Source organism: Glycine soja, chromosome 3 (genome assembly GCF_004193775.1).
Source record: "Glycine soja cultivar W05 chromosome 3, ASM419377v2, whole genome shotgun sequence".
Lineage (NCBI taxonomy): Eukaryota > Viridiplantae > Streptophyta > Magnoliopsida > Fabales > Fabaceae > Glycine > Glycine soja.
This window is the reverse complement of record NC_041004.1, coordinates 42,267,758-42,286,123: the sequence shown is the minus strand read 5'-3', so window position 1 is coordinate 42,286,123 and position 18,366 is coordinate 42,267,758. Positions and strand designations below refer to the sequence as shown.

The 18,366-nt window shown below is 30.1% G+C and overlaps 3 protein-coding genes across 3 annotated transcripts; all 3 read left to right on the top strand.

The window, feature by feature from the left end:
• The first annotated feature begins 6,199 nt into the window (after positions 1–6,199).
• On the top strand, positions 6,200–9,537 carry LOC114407190 (uridine nucleosidase 1-like). The gene is made up of 9 exons (XM_028370198.1): positions 6,200–6,600; positions 6,947–7,062; positions 7,365–7,424; positions 7,595–7,777; positions 7,882–7,986; positions 8,436–8,532; positions 8,625–8,732; positions 8,819–8,954; positions 9,042–9,537. The coding sequence occupies exons 1-9, from the start codon at positions 6,510–6,512 to the stop codon at positions 9,148–9,150; spliced, it is 1,005 nt and encodes a 334-aa protein (XP_028225999.1). The 5' UTR covers positions 6,200–6,509; the 3' UTR covers positions 9,151–9,537.
• Positions 9,538–11,855: 2,318 nt separating this feature from the next.
• On the top strand, positions 11,856–12,991 carry LOC114407189. Its single transcript, XM_028370197.1, has one exon. The coding sequence runs from the start codon at positions 12,283–12,285 to the stop codon at positions 12,580–12,582; it is 300 nt and encodes a 99-aa protein (XP_028225998.1). The 5' UTR covers positions 11,856–12,282; the 3' UTR covers positions 12,583–12,991.
• A 1,117-nt stretch (positions 12,992–14,108) lies between these two features.
• Positions 14,109–18,137, top strand: LOC114407188 (GDSL esterase/lipase At5g03610-like). The gene is made up of 4 exons (XM_028370195.1): positions 14,109–14,300; positions 14,424–14,621; positions 16,003–16,271; positions 17,419–18,137. Exons 1-4 carry the CDS (start codon positions 14,237–14,239, stop codon positions 17,938–17,940), a joined length of 1,053 nt encoding a protein of 350 aa, XP_028225996.1. The 5' UTR covers positions 14,109–14,236; the 3' UTR covers positions 17,941–18,137.
• The last annotated feature ends 229 nt before the right edge of the window (positions 18,138–18,366 follow it).

Sequence of the window (18,366 nt, the reverse complement as noted above, 5' to 3'; positions counted from 1 at the left end):
ACAAGGTCTTCTTTGGGTTCAAGAACTGGTTATCATAGTATTATCATTGAAGTTGATTCTAAGTCAGTGGTGGATGATTTAATGAGCTGTAATAGCAAATATACAAATGATTCTTTCTAAGTGTATGGAGGTTTTACATAATATTTCAGATTTATTGGTGAGTTTCTTAAAAAGGCAAGACAATAATGGTACTCACAAGTTAACTAGGACATTATTATTTTTTGTTAGCATTCATAATTTCTATCAAATTTCAAGTTGTATTAAAATGTTATTTTGAATCAACTGAAATAGATATTTTTCTGGAAAAAAAAAGAGACATTATGTGACATTTAATGTGCCACATCATCAATTTTAAAGGAGTTATTTAACTTCATTTAGCAAGGGACTAACATAAATTACAATAATAATAAAGATAATAAATATTTTTAATTTGATGATGTAAATTGTTTGTACTGTACGAAAATTTTATATTTAAACCAAAACTTTACTATTCATTAAGAAAAAGTATATATAAATAGTTAATGAATTAATTTAATTTCTACAAAAGTATATGTAGATAAATATTTTATGTTTTATGCATAATTTTCATTTTCATTAAATGTAGATATTTAATTATTTATATAAATTAAATATTAATATATTTTATCTAAACTTTCCATTATTTTTTTATTCTTAATTAATATGTTCAAATATAACTAATTTTTTATTTGCACAAAAGTATTTTTGGACAAACTTCTTTATAAGCACTTGGTAAGAGAAGAAAATAAAAAATAAAATAAATTAATCTTCTTCCATTAACTAAATAAATTTAAGCACGTTATTTTTTTTTGGAAAATTAGACGACACATGTTTTGTAAAATTTAAATGCATAAAATGATTTTAATTTTTATAGATAAAAAAACTTAATTTATTGTTATTTTTTATCTATTTATTAATTTTTTTAATATGTATAAAATAACATGTAATAACAATTATAATGAGACAGAAGATTACAAAACTTTGCATATTTATCGGTTGCCCTTTTCGTCTTGCTTGTGTTTGTATCCTTTCATTGATAGGAGAAACATGTGTACCCAACAATCATATGCACAATAGTAGACATGGCTTTATAGTTTTGAAGTTCACTATAACTGTCTGAATATATATGAGAGTAGTGTATTGTGAATTCATGATTTTTTGGGAGATGAATCAATATTTAGTATTTGGTCATGTTTCAAACAAGAATGCTTTTGGAGGAAAATATATGTGAAAAACCAAAAAAATAAAAAATATAATTTCAAGATAAATATATATGGGATTCCCTTAACTGGAAAAAAAAAATACTGGACTCAATCTTGTCCCTTTAGTCTTTAGTTGCAGTTTGCATACTTCATTGTTAGTCTTAAGTCTTTCAAAATTAAATAATTGATGCTTTAATGTGTAAAATAATGAGTAAGTACAAATAAGAGAAATTTGTCATGTGCAGCACATGTTGAGAGTAGTTATGATTGAGTAAGAAGATGGATGCAAAACCTGTTTTTGTTTAATTTTTAGACATGCTACATATGCCTACATGTGTTTCATACGTCTGTCAATATATAATTTTGGCAAGCTAAATATTATTGGTTTAAGGAATTCTATCTGAACGCATCATCATCACCATACAGCTAATGATACCACAATTATAATGATCAAGATGATGGAAGTCACAACGATTATACGGATGATAATACTAATTATAATAACATTAATGACGGTAACGGTAATAACGATAATAATAATAATGATTAATTAAGATATTTTAAGAATTAATAATTAAGATTTTGTATAGATTTAATTTTTATTTGGTCAATTTTTTAAAATTTGATGATTATATTATATTTTAATTTTAATTTTAAAAGAAAAAATACAATAATATCTTTAAATTAAATTTTTAAATTTTGAGAAATAAAAGAAATAATGAATTTTTAATCTATTTTTTTAAGTGTTGATGCACACAATCTTATAAAAACATCATGATTTTATGCTATCAATCAAGCTAATGATGGTATTTTAAATTGTATCTATTCTATGATTCTAAATGAAATGAAGTAGTGCTATTTCCTCTATAAAAAAATGATTGAAATATGGTTCAAATGAGATAAAAAAAAACTTAAGAATTCGTAATTTAGAAATGATTGAATGTACGATGGAGATAAATTAAAATAAACACATAATGTGCCACATATACAAGTGGAGAAAATAAATTAATCTACTAATTTTTCAACTTATCAGCTAACCTCTAATTAATAATATCAAGTAACTTATTTACTCTCTAATAACTATGATAACTCTCAACAAGTTAAAAGTTCGTTGGCTCCCAGGCAAAGGATACCCAAGATTAAGAAAGAAAAAAAGCTGCATACTACACTTATAACTCAAAATGAAAACTATAAAGAAACATACAATTTAGAATATGTAATTACATAATAAAATACTATGAGTATGGAAATACCAAATACAATAGCAGTGAACATTGTTGCTGAGTATAAAAAAAAAACAAAGTACAGAAATATCAACATTATTGCCATTTAAGGCAAAATATTAACATTTTCCCATCAGACAAAAGTTATCACAAACGTGCCAACTTTTTTTTTTCTTACGAAAGTGCCAACTTTTAATCACCCCACAAATGTAAATCGAACAACACTTAATATGCTAAAGTCCATGTGCTAAGTCTATGCTCAACCACTTATTAAAATAATCAACATTATATAAAAGAACTGAGAGGGAGAGGGAAAAAGGTTTAACTTTAACTACTTTGCTACCATTTATGCTCAACCACTCAGAAACTTTAGTGTGTGTTTGAATTAGATTCATGATAGAAAAAAATTAATTAAATTTTTATGATGAAGGAAAAGTAACAAATAATTGCTTTTATTTTTTCATGATGTCACCATAATTTTGTGGAGTAAAATTGATTCTTGTGTGTTATCCAAACACTCCCATCAAAACATTATCAATGGCAACTAGAAAAGCTTAACCAATACTAACCAAAAGGTTAAATAATTGCCAAATAAGTTTAACCAAAGTTGAAATACGATAATGCACACATGTGTAAGAACCAAATCCATTTCTGAAACATCATTGATTCAACAACTATCAAGAACAACCATATTGGCTTCACCAAACAATGTCAAACAAATTAAGCTTTAGCAACAATGGTTAGGGTTATTTTTGGTTGATTCATTTTGTTGTTGATATACTAGTATTGATTGATCATTCTAGTGAAGATTTCAATATAGACATTGCTACAATAAATGACTTAAGTGCAAATTTGTGAGAATTTAGTGCTTTTATACATTCATATTAGGGTCTAATAGGGATGTCCCTATATACTTTTAATGTCGAATCAAAATCAATTAGGACAAAAATAAAACATTGGGTCAAATTTTTATGTCAACATTAATAGCTATCAATAGTTAATTTTCACTAACCTTAGATATTTGTCCTGAGACATGAATAAACTTGAATTCCATCATATACTATTTACATCATCAACTGATTTCCCATCCCCAAAACAATAAGTTCTATGTTAAATTCTTGTGGTCATTGTGGGGTTGGATACTTCTCCATTTCCTGGACAAATAAAGAGTGTTTTGACTATCCTAAAATTAAAGATTAAATAATAATTTTTTGCAAATAAAGAGTGTTTTGACCATCACCTGTGACTTTTTACAAATATAATTTAATTTTAATATATTATTAACATAAATTAATTATAAATAATTTAAATATCATTTTTAAAGTAATTATTATAAAATTTCATATTTTTAATTATATAATAATTTATAATTTGATGAAAATATAAAAGCACTTATATATTATAATTAATTTTTATAGAAACACATATCTCGACACGAATTTGTATCTCTATTATCAGTGTGATTTTTCTGTGGCCTTAGCTCCTCTTGATAATATATACGAGTGTGATTTTTCTTTTGGAATTAACATAGTGATTTTATTAATGTAATATAAACGTGGCATGAGAAGCCTATTAATATATCCGTCATTTTAAAATTATTCCTTTCCAATTTTGTAACACGGAACGGATCACACATTGGCTGTAAGTCTTATCCTCCATGTCATCCTTAGCTGTTAATTGGAAGAAAAAAAATATTTTTTAAGTTTAAAGCATATAAGATAACTTTTATTTATTCCAAAGCATATAAAGTTATTGACTCCATGAAATGTTCGTGAGATGGTTTAATTACATTTTTATTCTTTCTTTCATGATTAGTAAGTAATTATGTTTTCTCAGTATTTTTTAATATATCCAAACATTGTCTTTCATTAATTTTATTTATTACAAACAAGTTCTTTTGTTAGTTTATTTGTATCTAAAATTCTATTTTATAAATACTTTAGGGTATTTGTTGTTTTAATTTGTGAGTGACCGTGATTAATAAATAAAGTAATTATAAATCCCCCTTTCTGTTGTTTTCGTATTGCATGGTTGGATTTGACAACAAAAGAAAAAGTTAAAAACGACTAAAATCCAAAAAAATAAAATATAATTATTACTGTGCTTGGAAACACAAAATTTGAAAGTTAGTTTGATTCATGAATATTAGTCTTTATAAAGTTATATAATTGAGGTGAATTTAAATTTTAAATCTTTTATATTTGAGTTGTGTTTTTGTAAAAAGTTTATCAAATAAGGTTAAATTTGAATCTTACTACGTATTAAATTAATGTTTTTGATGATTTTGTGAATAGTATTTAGACATACAATTCTTGTTACATAAGGATAACAAAGTAAAACCTTTTTTTAACTCTAAAATTCACTTTAATTTTGGTTTTAATTTATATGCGTAAAAAGATTGTTTTTTCTAAGTTTTGATTCTTGTAATTAACTATATATTAGTTTTGTTGGTCATCTCTCAAAGGATACTTACGAATTGTGTGATGACATGTGCGATAAAAACTAAACTTAAATAGAGTAAAATTATAAAGACCATAAACTAAAATTTCAAAGCATTTTTTGATTAAAAAACAAAATTAATTAAAATTATAAGAATAAAAAATGTATTTGATTTACACAATAAAAATAAAATAAATCTAATTTTACCATGTACCCTTTTTTAAACATATTAAAATTAACTTATGACCCAATTTCAATAAATTGTGAAATGTAATTTAATTTTAAATATATTCTTAATTTGTAGCGGAGAATCTGAATAGAGCATGTGGAGATCCGCCTTTTAAATTATTCCTAGTACACTGTGTGAGAATAAAAGGAGCTTAAACAATTTTTTTTATAACACTAGTTTTAATAACGTAAATAGATAAATTAAAAATATATTTACCGGTCACTTTTAAATATAAAATTAAACCATGTGATTAGAAAATAAAGTATGAATGTTCAACCCTAAAAACTTAACATTATAAGAAAAATATATATTTTTAAACCACCACGTGGCTTTTTTATTATTGAGGCGCAAAAGGTCAAAATTATATAAAAAAGTAACAAGTAATTTAAAAAGAAAAATGGCAATAGTACATTTTTCTATACATTTTATTTTATTAGATAAAATTTGTATAAATCTTTTCATTTGTTTTACGTGTGTTCAATTCTAATAAATATAAATTTTAATTAATCAAAAGTGTGATAAAAAGGTACTACTATTCAAAAACTATTATCCCATGTTTAAGAAACGTGTCATTTTTTAACAAGAGAAGAGACTATTATTCTGTTTTCTATGATTCTCACCTTTCTGGTTTCTGCATTGAAAATTGTGTCCGAGGATGCCAAAATGGATATTCAAAAACCAGATTTGGATGCGCTACGAGTGTGGTTGTTTTTACTTTTGATTCTTAAGTAAATTTTAATTAATAAAAAGCGTGTTAAAAAGTATTTCTTCTATTTTAAATTGATTGATGTTTTATTGTTTTAACATTTAAAAGATTATGTTTACTAGTAACGTTTTAAATTTTAATGAAAAAGTTAAAATGATTACTGTAATTTTAACTTCTAATAAATGTTTTTATGCAATAATAAATGTTGTTTTAAAACACTTATAAATATATTTCAGTAGAATTGACACCCTTAATAAATGCAGTATTATTATCTTAAAATATTTATTTTTTAATTTATGGGAAAAACATTAAAGAAAAGTATATATATATATATATATATATATATATATGATTCTCAGCTTTTTGCATTGAGAATTGTGTATGAGGATGCGAAAAACGGATATTCAAGAACGGGATTTGGATGCGATACGTGTCCCGTTTCGATTGACAAGAAAAGCTTCGTTGCACACCACGCCAGCCAAGCCATTATATATGTTATCATCCTCTATCCCTCTCGTCGCCTACCTCCTCTTCCTCTTCCTCTTCCTGCATTTCTCCGCGTGTGTGTATGTGTGTATACTCTCTCAAGTACGCACATACATACACATCCATTCGTACATAAATACTTATATCTCTTCTTCCTTCGCCGTTAATTCTCTGAATCCCTAGCTCTTCTGTTCTCCGATCCGATCATGGCCTCGCTTGTCAACAACGCTAACGGCGCCGTCAATGGTTTTCCTGGAATATCCCAGAAGCTCATTATCGATACCGACCCTGGGATCGGTTAGTTTTCACCTTTTTTTTTTTTTACCGACTCTGCTCTTAATCCATTTCGTTATTTACTACCTTTTCCCTGAATTTCTATCACCGCTTCAGTAATTCCGAACCTAGCATTTCTGCTCCTTTTCTCCTTCCGTTATAAAAACTGAGGTAGAATTTGAAAATTGATTTGTGAAATTGGAGTTTTATTTTTTGCAGTATTTTAGATTGGTGATGCCAGATGAGAATCGATCATAGAAATTCCTTGTATTGATATCTGGATTGTGACTTTTCATTGGTTTTTGAAAGTTAGATTTTGGTTTATTTGTTTCATTAGTGAAATAGGAATGACATTTTTGTGATTCTGCAGATGATAGCATGGCCATTCTTATGGCTTTTCAAAGTCCAGATGTGGAGGTTCTGGGTTTGACAACCATTTTTGGTAATACAACTACCGAACTTTCAACACTCAATGCTTTGCTTTTGGTATGTGTTCATTTTCAAAATTTCCGTTGTGGTCCTGTTTGGATAAACTTCACTATGAATTTTTCTTGCAAGTTAAAATCAACTTATGCTCCTTAGTTCTTGGAAAAGTTACATGAAATGAGCTTTTATGAAAACTAAATGCAAAAGTTAATTTTAGCTTACGACAAAAAAGTACAATTCATTTTATCTTCTTATTTTCTTCTACTGTGAGTGCTTTCAGAGAAGTTATTCAAATAGACTAAAAATTTTCATGTTTGTGGAAATGTGATCTTGATTGTGTTTTTAATGTGCAAAAAGGATAGTGTGAGATGGCAGGCCGTGAAGATATTCCAGTTGCACAGGGAAGCCATGAGCCATTGAAGGTAACTATTTTAATGTGTAGATTTAGCTTCTCTAATGTTGATTCGGTCAATTTAGGTTTTAATTGGATGTGGGCTTTGTTTTCGGCTACATCCAATTGAACTCGGCCTGATCTGACTTCTCCTCTTTTTTTTGTTCTCTGATATTAATTATGATTTATTTTCTGCAAAAGGGTGGAAAGCCTCGTGTTGCTGATTTTGTTCATGGTAAAGATGGACTAGGGAACACATTCCTACCCCCACCTAAAGGTGAGAAAATTGAGAAAAGTGCTAGTGAGTTTTTGGTAGAGAAAGTCTCTGAATATCCTGGTGAAGTATCTGTGCTAGCACTTGGACCACTAACAAATTTGGCTTTGGTAAGCTGTACATTGTTGATTTGTACTCTATGGTCCCGTCCTTCATAACTTCAAATTGTAGTTGCCTACGTTTGTTGATTTGATAGTGTCACTTCCATTATTAGGCAATCAAAAGGGATTCTTCCTTTGCAAGCAAAGTGAAGAGAATAGTTATACTTGGTGGTGCATTCTTTGCCTTGGGGAATGTGAATCCTGCTGCAGAAGCCAATGTAAGTGGTGATTTCTGTTTGTTGTGTTTCTTGGAATAGGAAAAAGAATACAGACTAATTTTCTTTGGGCCTTTCCATTTATATTTTGTATATCTTTGAAAAAATATGCAAACTTACAAATCCAATATTGAGCTCCTTGACTTAGTGACTTTGCCTTCTTTTTTTTCCCGAGGATGACATTAAAAATATGTATAACACTAATTTATTTATCAACGAATGCAATTATGTACATAAGTAATATTAATTTATCGGTTTACAGTTTACACACTAAGTAATATAGCTTGCAACTGTTTTACTTAAATAATATTGCAAGCATTTCTCTTGGTTGTGGGTGGGGAGCAGCAATTAATGGTCGTAACGGCTAATAAATGGATTCCATTCTAGGCTAATCTCAATAATTTGATTTCATTTCAAATGGGTCCTAGTCCAAATGACTATTCTACTTGCAGATCCATGGAGACCCGGAAGCCGCAGATATTGTGTTTACCTCTGGGGCAGATATTGTTGTTATTGGAATAAACATTACAACCCAAGTCCAATTCACAGGTAGTATTGTGATCCCAGTTTGTTCCAATTTCCGGTCTATCTTGAGCTATTTGCTGTTATTCTAAGTCAGGCACATTGTCTTTTGATTTCAGATGCTGATCTCCTCGAACTGAAGGAATCTAAAGGAAAGTATGCTCCCTTCTTGAGTGACATATGCAAATTCTATAGGGACTTTCATGTAAAATCTGATGGTGTCCACGGTAATTTTCATTCTACTTCAATGTCACAAGTTATGGTTCTACTTTTAAAGTTGCCATGAGATGATGATTTATTTGGCTTCTTTCAGGAATTTTCCTCCACGATCCTGTAAGTTTTGTGGCAGTTGTGCGTCCAGATCTTTTCACATACAAGAAGGGGGTAGTGAGGGTAGAAACACAAGGCATCTGTGTTGGGCATACACTTATGGACCAAGGATTGAAAAAGTTTGTCCAAATTTACAACTACTATTATTATGCACTTTTTTTTTGTTAATAATTTTGTGCTCAATATAATTGGATTCATTCATGCAGCTGGAATACGAGCAACCCATGGACGGGTTATTCTCCTGTTGCAGTTGCTTGGACAGTGAATCTCGAGGAAGTTCTTGATTATATCAGGGAGCTGGTGATGAAACCCTGAAGTATAGGCATTTGTACTACCCTTCTGACAGACAAAAAACATTGGAAAGTGATAGGACGATAGCTTCTTATTTGCAAAAATATGCATAAGGTCATTTTCTTTATTTCATTCAAGGTCACAATGAGTTCTTACCCCGTTTAATATTATAAAGTTCATGTACCAATGAAATTCTCTTTACATGAACTTATTTGTGTTTGGATTTCGCTACTCTTATTTGAGAAGAAAGCAGTCATTCTTTACTTTTCCTACCTCTGAACTTGCATGTTGCTTCTTAGTTCTTACTATGGTATTATAGAATTTCGGTTTGAAAATCGCACTAAAGACTTCTTCGCTTGTACCAAGAATATTCATAATTCCATTATTATCTCAGTTCTGAATTCTGAAATATATATGTTACGAGTTGTCTGGCTATGCCATCATTTTCATATTGCTATGCAAGATTCTTAAGAATTTGACGAATTGCATACGTTTGTTTATGAAGTTAACGTAATATTCGAATATGAGTATATGCCTCCTATAAAAAACAAAGAGCATGAGCTGTATGGTAATATAAAATATAAGATTTCCTAGTCCGTGAATTCCAATTTAACATGATTTTTTTCCTTAATTTTGATGCTAAATTATAAACGATGAAGTTGCTTAAGTGGTGGGAATTCTACCATAATTATTTTTAATAAAAAAACTAAAAGAAATAGACTCTTGTATAGTATAGATTAGAGAAGTTATACTTTTAAGAAGAAAAAAAATAACCAAAAGGCATGGATAAACACTTTCTAAATTCGACTAAACAGATATTCTTTCCTAAAGGCATGAATATATATTCTATATAGGTGGAGTAATATACTTAAGTATGTGTTAATACTTGATATGTCGAGCACAAATAAATTCCAAAAAAGTCCTGCCAAGTGTTCACACAATGATATTACTCTACGAACTTTACATGCTATCAAAGTTAAGTATAATACTCAATATTTCTAGTAACTTCTAGTTATTTAATAAAACCTTAAATACGTTTTTACTTTTAAATTTTTTAAAATTACTTTTAGTCTCTCTCATTATTTTTATTTATGTTGATGGTGTTATATTTTATGATGATTTTACATTGTCAGAAATATATATATTTTTTAATTTTTTTCTTTAAAATGATTTGTAAAGTTTAAAATCACTAGAATAGAATATGTAAAAAATTACAACAATTTTACATTTATATTTATATTTTTCTTCTTTAAAATTACCATAATATATAAGAAACGGTCACCAAACCAACATATTTTAGTGGTTTAAAATTATCAAAAAAATATTTTTCAAAAAATAAATTTTGGTGGTTAAAAATCACCACAAAATATGAAACTATGAATATAATGAATAAAGAGAGAATAAAAATACATTTTCAAAAATTTGAGGGATTAATAAAAATATTTTTTTAAGAACTAAAAAAATAATTACTTAAATTTAAAGTACTAAAAACATAATAATTAAGCCCTTTAATAAATATAAGATATTAAACTTCGTAATTCTCATATTTAACTACTGGGTTCAATTACATTTTTATGCATTTATTATGATTAATGTATAATTTCACTCTACTAATTTTACTTGAATTTTCATTATAAGAAAATTTGTTATCACTAGCTGGCAGGCAAAAATATTAATAATAATACAGTTGGCTAAGTCAATATAATCCAGGGCAGTGAGGTTGAAACTTTTGAATTTTCAATATGATTTATAGTAATAGATTTTTCGTCAATAATTTGACCTGGGTGACACTAACAGAAAAGCCCATAGTAATCAACAGATAAAATTGAGAGAATGTTTGAATTTTTCAACACAATTTATAGTGGGCTTTTCTGTGGATAGTAACGCTAAGCCCTAGACTGGGCTGTTATTTCCTGCACCCCAACTGTTTTATGCACTTCTTTTGGGCTTTTAGAATTATCAATCCAAAATGAAAAATTACATTTTAAAATGCATTTTCTTTTTCGGCTTTTAAAATATCAATCCAAAAGATAAAAAAATATTATAGAAAGGATAGAGGAAGCAACAATCCCTAGATTATATGCAACATAAAAGAAGGAAAATTTGAATTTTTGACAGGATTTATAGAAGATTTTTTCCTTTGGTAATTTGTACTAGGCTAAGCTAAGCCCACTGTACATGAATTATAAAAAAGTATTATATTATATATATATATATATATATATATAATACAATTACTAATCATAATCACTTATAAAAAACGAGAGGAGGAATCAGAAATAAAAACAATCTTTTTTTTTTTTCAGAGAGATATAAATAATATTTATAATTTTTTTTCAACGATTAAAAACCCAGAAAAGAGAGAAAACCTCAAGTTTGTTGCGTCTTGGGATAGGGAGCTGATGCAGTGGCAAGTTGGCGGGGTTACGGTGATCTAGAAAAGGAGCTGTCATAGTGGAAGGTGGCGTGGGAGCAGCAGATTAGGAAAGTGGGAGAAGAAAGAAGGGAAAGAAGATGAACTGTTCAATCATATGCACATATTATTTAATTTAATGTATATAAAATTAAGCAATTATTGTATGTCGTCGTTCGTTCATATATTCAGTCCACAAGTCGTTCTGGAGTAGTTTTAACTCCATTATATTTTGTGATTGCTACTTCTTTACAAGTGAATTTATCTACAGTTATGATTGAGAATTATTGGCGCTCTCTAATTCTTGAATTGATTTTGCATGCACATAAATTAAGTTTGAAGAGAAGTGTATGATGGCACCACCCTTATCAATTTAAAGCCTTACTAGATCAAGAGACAAGAGTATCAAGAAGAACTAGCAGTAACACAAGTTCAGGTTGAGTAGTTGAAACGTGGAAGAAAGGATAAGGAAATTAAAAGCTTGGCGTTGAAACAAGCAAAGTCAAACCAAAACGCAAAGATATCAACCTCATTAAACAAAGCAGTTAAACCAACTCGTGTCCCTTTTTTAGTTGAACAAATTGGCATTTACCTACTTCGATGAAGGAACCACTTCAACTTCCACATAGGATATATTATCCCACTTCAACAACCTGCGAAGAAAGTAAACTCTTCCCTTAGTATATATAACTCCTCAAGTTATAATGGCCAATGGTATGGGTTTTAAATATATCTGATAAAGCATGGCAGAGAAGATATCTTGGTGCTGTGTTCTGTTTATGGCACTAATTTTAGTGTTGAGCTGCTGCGAGTCAAGCACAAACGAGTTCAGGGTTCAGATGCTGATGCAGAGGAATATCAACAACAACAACAACAAGAAGGCGTGTGATGAGATATACGTGGTTCGTGAGGGAGAGACTCTGCAAACAATTAGTGAAAAGTGTGGGGATCCATATATTGTAGAAGAGAATCCACATATTCAGGACCCTGATGATGTTTTCCCTGGCCTCGTTATCAAGATTAATCCTTTCACGAACAGATAGAAAGTCTTTATATTTTATGGTCTTGTAGAAGAAGATTACAAATGGAAGAGGTACGGTTCTTCGACTTTACGTAAAGAAAACTAGAAAAGTCTCTCATATGTGCTCGGTTTATGGCAATTAAGAACAAATATGTCGTCTGTTAGACTGGAAGCATCAAGGGTGGTACTGCATCATCAAACTCCTTGGTTGGTAGGGAAGGGTGGTGATTTTTCGTATTCCTTTTTTACATCATTTTACTTCATGAGGAAGATTAAAAAAGAAAAAAGAATGTAATGTGGATGTAAAACGTGTGGAACGAAAAAATCAAAGCTTTTAGTTGTAAGTATAAAATAAGGGTAATTGTAAAGATACATGATAGGTCATTTGATCTCTTTTTATATGACTTTATAATATTTTTTTGTTTTTTTAATCCATTACCTTTTCCGGAAAAAAAAAACTGATCTCAAAATAAGGTGAACGGTAAGGGTGTAGTCGGTGGAACTCCATTGTTTGGAATTTATAGCAACAAAGGAACAAAATGATATTTGGAGAACAAGACTCGGAAGAGGAAAAACTTTGACATAAAATTCTTTTTGAGATGTGACCATGGCCAAAGACATATCAAAGTGACTTTGATATATCCTTTTAACAATGACAATTTGATCCCGGAATTACTTTGGTAATATGATGAGGAATAGTTGTTTTGGATTATTTTGCTTCTTAGAATTTGTATCTTCTCATATGCATATGCTTAAGTGCATAGGTCAAACTACATCTTCTAATTAATGGAGTAATTTAATTTTCATGGCATGCCAACAAGTTATTTGTGGTGGCGGGTACTTTATTTAACAAATGAGCAAGTGGTTGCATATAGACCAGTCCACCGCGTTTTCTCCATAAGCCAACAACAATAGAGAGAATTTGGTCATTATTTTTTTTAATTTTAATTGTACTAAAGTTACTTATTGAGGGACGTAGGTAGTATATTTATTTCTTATGTATACCTTTTAATCTATATTTCTATTTCTAAGGTACAACCGAGCACGGTATAAACATCGATCATTTTATTCATTTTCACCATCTAGGAGTAGGAAAGGACGTCTTCATTAATTACATGCGATTTTATCAATTTTCCAAACATGGCATTGACCGATTGATTTTTAGTTTTTTTACTGTAAGAGGAGTCCTTGTCATCCCACAATCCTGCACAGTCTATGTTTCTAGTAATTTTTAAGCGTGAGAAAATAAAAGAAATAATATTTAAAACATAATTTAATTAAAATACATTATCATTCGGTCCCAAATTATTATATATAATAAATTTATTACTTTTTTTTATAACAATCACTTTTGAAGTCATACTTAAAATCATTTTTAATTACTTGACCAGTTGACCGTATAGAAGTTTGACCATGAATGGAAATTAGTTTCCTTATAATGTTGACAAAATTTTCAAAAATTATACTACTAATTTAATAATTATATAGGTCAATTTCAGAAATTAGAAAAAACTTGCTTTGCTCTCGTCTCACTCCCTATAAAACTAAAACGCATATCTAGTTTCTCTCGTCACTTCCTTCGCACACCTCTTGGCCATCCCTTCCCTCCAAACCAAGTTTTTCTTTCTGTCTTACACGTCAATTTTCCTCTCTTCAAAACACTTTCACATGTTCTCATGATGAACTCGCACAAGCAATTCTTCCCCCTCCTCTCACTTTTCTTAGTTCTCTATCTCTTAGGTATAATAATATAAGCACAAATAAACATATATACCCCATATTTTGTTGTCCTTTGTTTTCTTATGGGGTCTTTCTTATCTAATTGAAGATAACCTTTTTTTTTTTTCTTTAACCTTATTACAGGACAAAGGGTAGTGCTGCAAGCTGAAGCTCACCCTCGACATCGTCCAACAAAATTGTTCGTTTTCGGAGACTCATATGCTGACACAGGAAACATTCAGAAAAGTTTCTCAAATTCATGGAAGGACCCTTATGGCGTCACCTTTCCCGGCAAGCCCGCCGGTCGTTTCTCCGATGGTAGAGTCCTCACCGATTACATCGGTAAGTGCAACTCAACACTTCTCATCTTTTTTTTTTTTGCCTCACTATTTTATCTTCAGCTTTTCTTTCTCTACAAAAGTTTCTGCTTTTGGACCTGCTTTGTTTCATTTCATATATAATTATTGCATATTATAATGTAAATACTAGTATGCTAGAGTGTTGATTATAGAATTTGAATTGGTGGGGTTCATTTCTCTGCTGGCCTCCCACTTTTCCTTTTCTCGTGCTAATTGTCTATCTAATATTGATTCTGACGTTGCGCTTTTCTCTCTTTTTTGCCATTAAAATGTTGCATTTTATTGTGCTTATGTTGTAACATGTCACTTTTTCCCAATTCTCTTTTTTCACTCTGTTTTGGTTTGTATGGCGCGTTGGAACTGTATTTTATCCCTCTTTTTTCATCTTACCGAATTATTTGTGGCATGTTCTTTACTTTCTGTCTTGACACCATGCTTTGGATGCAGACACTTTTGTCTTTATCATTACTAGTTGTAATCATTGCTTTAACATTCAGTGCTCCACTCTACTAATCACTTAATTGTGTTTTTCCATTACCGATCGACGGCGTCCTCCCTTAATTTCATATTTATGCCATACTTGTTTAGTTATTTATTTATGTCGTACATTTCATGGTATGATACTACATAAACTTTTACCGATCCACACCGTATTTGTTATGATTTTTTGAGAAAGTTTTGAAAAAATAAATGATTATTTTCTAAAAATATGAAAAAGTCAAACACGTATTAATTATGTGCCAAAAAGGAAAACTTATGTACGGTAGTAACTAATTAATTAATTCCATACCATTAAAATTGAATTGATATCGTTTTGCATGTAAATGCCCCTGCATATTCCATTTTTTCTTCGGTCAAATACCAAAGCGTCTTTGGCTTTGGGACATACTTATTTTTCTTATCCCAAAAATGGAGTCTTTTATCACTAGTGGTTCTGATAGAGACTTCTGCAGCTTTGTCAATAAAAGTAAAAGCGTTGTCTTACTTTACCAGGATTACACCTCAACTCCAAAAACCAAAGTAGTTGATGCTAATAACAAATAATTAGAGACCTCTTGATTTTCTTTCATTTGTTTAATTATCAATAGTAGCTATTTGGTTCACTCAATTAAGAAAAGAATCTTAACAAGTTAATTTCCCATTCTTTAAAAGTATATAAAAGCGTGTCGTCAATAAAAACTTTTTTGAAGAAATATATTTTTTCCCAAACTTTTAGTGCAGAAAATTTAAAAAAACAAATATTAATCTTGCCATTTGTTTTTCTTTTCATGATTGGCTACCAGCCCTCATAATAATAACTATGTTAATTATGCTATCAGTTTTAATTATCTGATTAATGAAGTATATGTGTGGTTGTGATGCAGCTAAGTATTTGAGAGTGAAATCGCCAATCCCCTACAGATTGAGGAAACTGATGCCGCAACATCTGAAATATGGGATGAACTTTGCGTTTGGGGGCACTGGTGTCTTTAACACGTTTGTTCCACTCCCAAACATGACAACACAGATTGATTTCTTGGAGCAGCTCATCAAAGACAAAGTGTACAATTCCTTAGATCTCACCAATTCGGTGGCCCTTGTCTCTGTCGCTGGAAATGACTACGGTCGTTACATGCTAACAAATGGCTCCCAGGTAAATAATTATTTTGAGTTATTTATTCTAGTTAAGGACTTATTTCATGTGCTCTTCACTTTAGAGAAAACTTTTAGACACTATATTATTTACACCATGTTCAATTTAGACTCTTCCCTTTCTCCCCTAATTAATTTTTGATTAAACCTTGTTCATAATTCAAAATAACAGTAAAAGTCATAAAAAATTAAGTAAATTCAATATATTTTAGAATATAACAGAAGGCCCAATGTGCTTACATTTTCAATACTACTATATTTTAATAGACTTACTTTTGGTTCCAATATAGCTTTTAGGTGAGAAGAAAATGGACCTTCACTTTTGATCCAACAATTGTCAAATTCTAACAACAGCCCAAGGAAATAAACAATATTATAAAGGACATACTATAATAAATAATTTAGCAAATTAATTGTTTCACCTGACGCCGAAGAGTTTTGATTAGGATAGAAATATGTCAAATAACTTATAAGAAATTTACGATTTAGCCTACATAAGGTTTGATTAGGGATATAGAAATGTCAGTCATGTTTAAATTTTTTTAAAAAATTATTTAAGTAAAATGGTTAGGCCATAAGCCTTAAAAAATTTATTAAGTCTAATAAACCATTCTTTTTATAAACCTAATCACAAAATTAGGCTTTTATACAAGTTTTCAACCTAGACTAGATCGACCTTAAAAAAACATGTGATAAGTAAATATGTCAGATTTAGACTTTATCTTTTTAGTCAAAGTCAAACTCAGGTTTTCCAAAGTCTAGTGTAATTTAGTTTATTTTTATCCCTTATTTTGATGAATGAATCAACAATGATGTTTAATCTATTTGTGACTGAAAATGAAGGTAGTTTTATTTGTTAAAGAATACTAGTAAAACACTAAAATCTTTGGGGTTGGGGTGCCACTCAGCAAAAAAAGAAAAGAGTAAAACAGTCTAATATATATTTTTAACATTATCTATAATTAGTTTTTTATAAGTTATAGAAATCTACAAAATCAAAATAGAAAGTCATTAAATAAAACAAAATTGTAATTTCCAATAAAACATACTCAACAGTAGAGACTTATTCAAAAGAATATGTTATTATCATTTATCTTTGATTGACAACTACCTTGTTAATTAATAATTGCATTTATATATGTATGTAGGGTTTACCATCTTTCGTGGCCTCAGTGGTTAATCAAACAGCGAACAATCTGATTCGCATCAAAGGGCTGGGAGTGAAGAAAATAGCGGTGGGTGCTCTACAACCCCTTGGATGCCTTCCCCCGCAGACAGCCACAACCTCATTCCAACGGTGCAACGCCACCTCAAACGCCCTAGTACTTCTCCACAACAGCCTCCTGAACCAAGCAGTAACAAAGTTGAACCAAGAAATTACCAAGGAGCGTTCCAGCTTCGTAATCCTCAACCTTTTCGACAGCTTCATGTCGGTGTTGAACAACCCTTCCACTCACAACATTCGGAACAAGTTGACGCCGTGCTGCGTTGGCGTGAGCACTAACTACTCGTGCGGGAGCGTGGACAAGAACAATGTGAAGAAATATAGAGTCTGTGATGACCCCAAATCTGCTTTCTTTTGGGATCTGGTGCACCCTACGCAGGCTGGATGGCATGCAGTGTATAACAAGTTACGAACCATGAATGATCTTCAACACATTCTTTACTAGCTAACTACCACCCAGGAATTGCTTCGTACTGTTGTTATCACTTGCTCTTTTTTTGGTTTGTCTTTAAATAATGCACGTCTTTTTGGTAATTAGATTGTTCCTCAAATAGTGTTTAATTTGTTTATTCGGACTGTGGCCTGTGCAAATAGAATATTCTCAAATGAAATTTGGATCAAACCTAGATATGCTTGGCCTTACCCATTGTTTTTTTGGTACATATATAGGAATAATAAGACCAAAAAAAAAAGCCAGCTAGGAAGCTTGAATTAAATCATATCATCATAGCGTCGCCATTAATTGTTTGAATGAGATGCTGAGAATGTATGTGCCAAAACTAACGAACAAGCTAATAAAAATTGAAGTTGGTTAAAAATTAGAACTTGAAAGTTGATAACTTAGTTAGTTGAATTAAAATTGTTTATAAAA

Bases quoted from the DNA above. Each gene is read 5' to 3' on its own strand.
- LOC114407190 (XM_028370198.1), top strand. From the start codon at position 6,510: ATGGCCTCGCTTGTCAACAACGCTAACGGCGCCGTCAATGGTTTTCCT. The intron at 7,425-7,594 runs GTAACTATTTTA...TTTCTGCAAAAG, and splicing joins GAAGCCATGAGCCATTGAAG to GGTGGAAAGCCTCGTGTTGC. The intron at 8,533-8,624 runs GTAGTATTGTGA...TTTTGATTTCAG, and splicing joins AACCCAAGTCCAATTCACAG to ATGCTGATCTCCTCGAACTG.
- LOC114407189 (XM_028370197.1), top strand. From the start codon at position 12,283: ATGGCAGAGAAGATATCTTGGTGCTGTGTTCTGTTTATGGCACTAATT.
- LOC114407188 (XM_028370195.1), top strand. From the start codon at position 14,237: ATGATGAACTCGCACAAGCAATTCTTCCCCCTCCTCTCACTTTTCTTA. The intron at 14,622-16,002 runs GTAAGTGCAACT...GTTGTGATGCAG, and splicing joins AGTCCTCACCGATTACATCG to CTAAGTATTTGAGAGTGAAA. The intron at 16,272-17,418 runs GTAAATAATTAT...ATATGTATGTAG, and splicing joins TGCTAACAAATGGCTCCCAG to GGTTTACCATCTTTCGTGGC.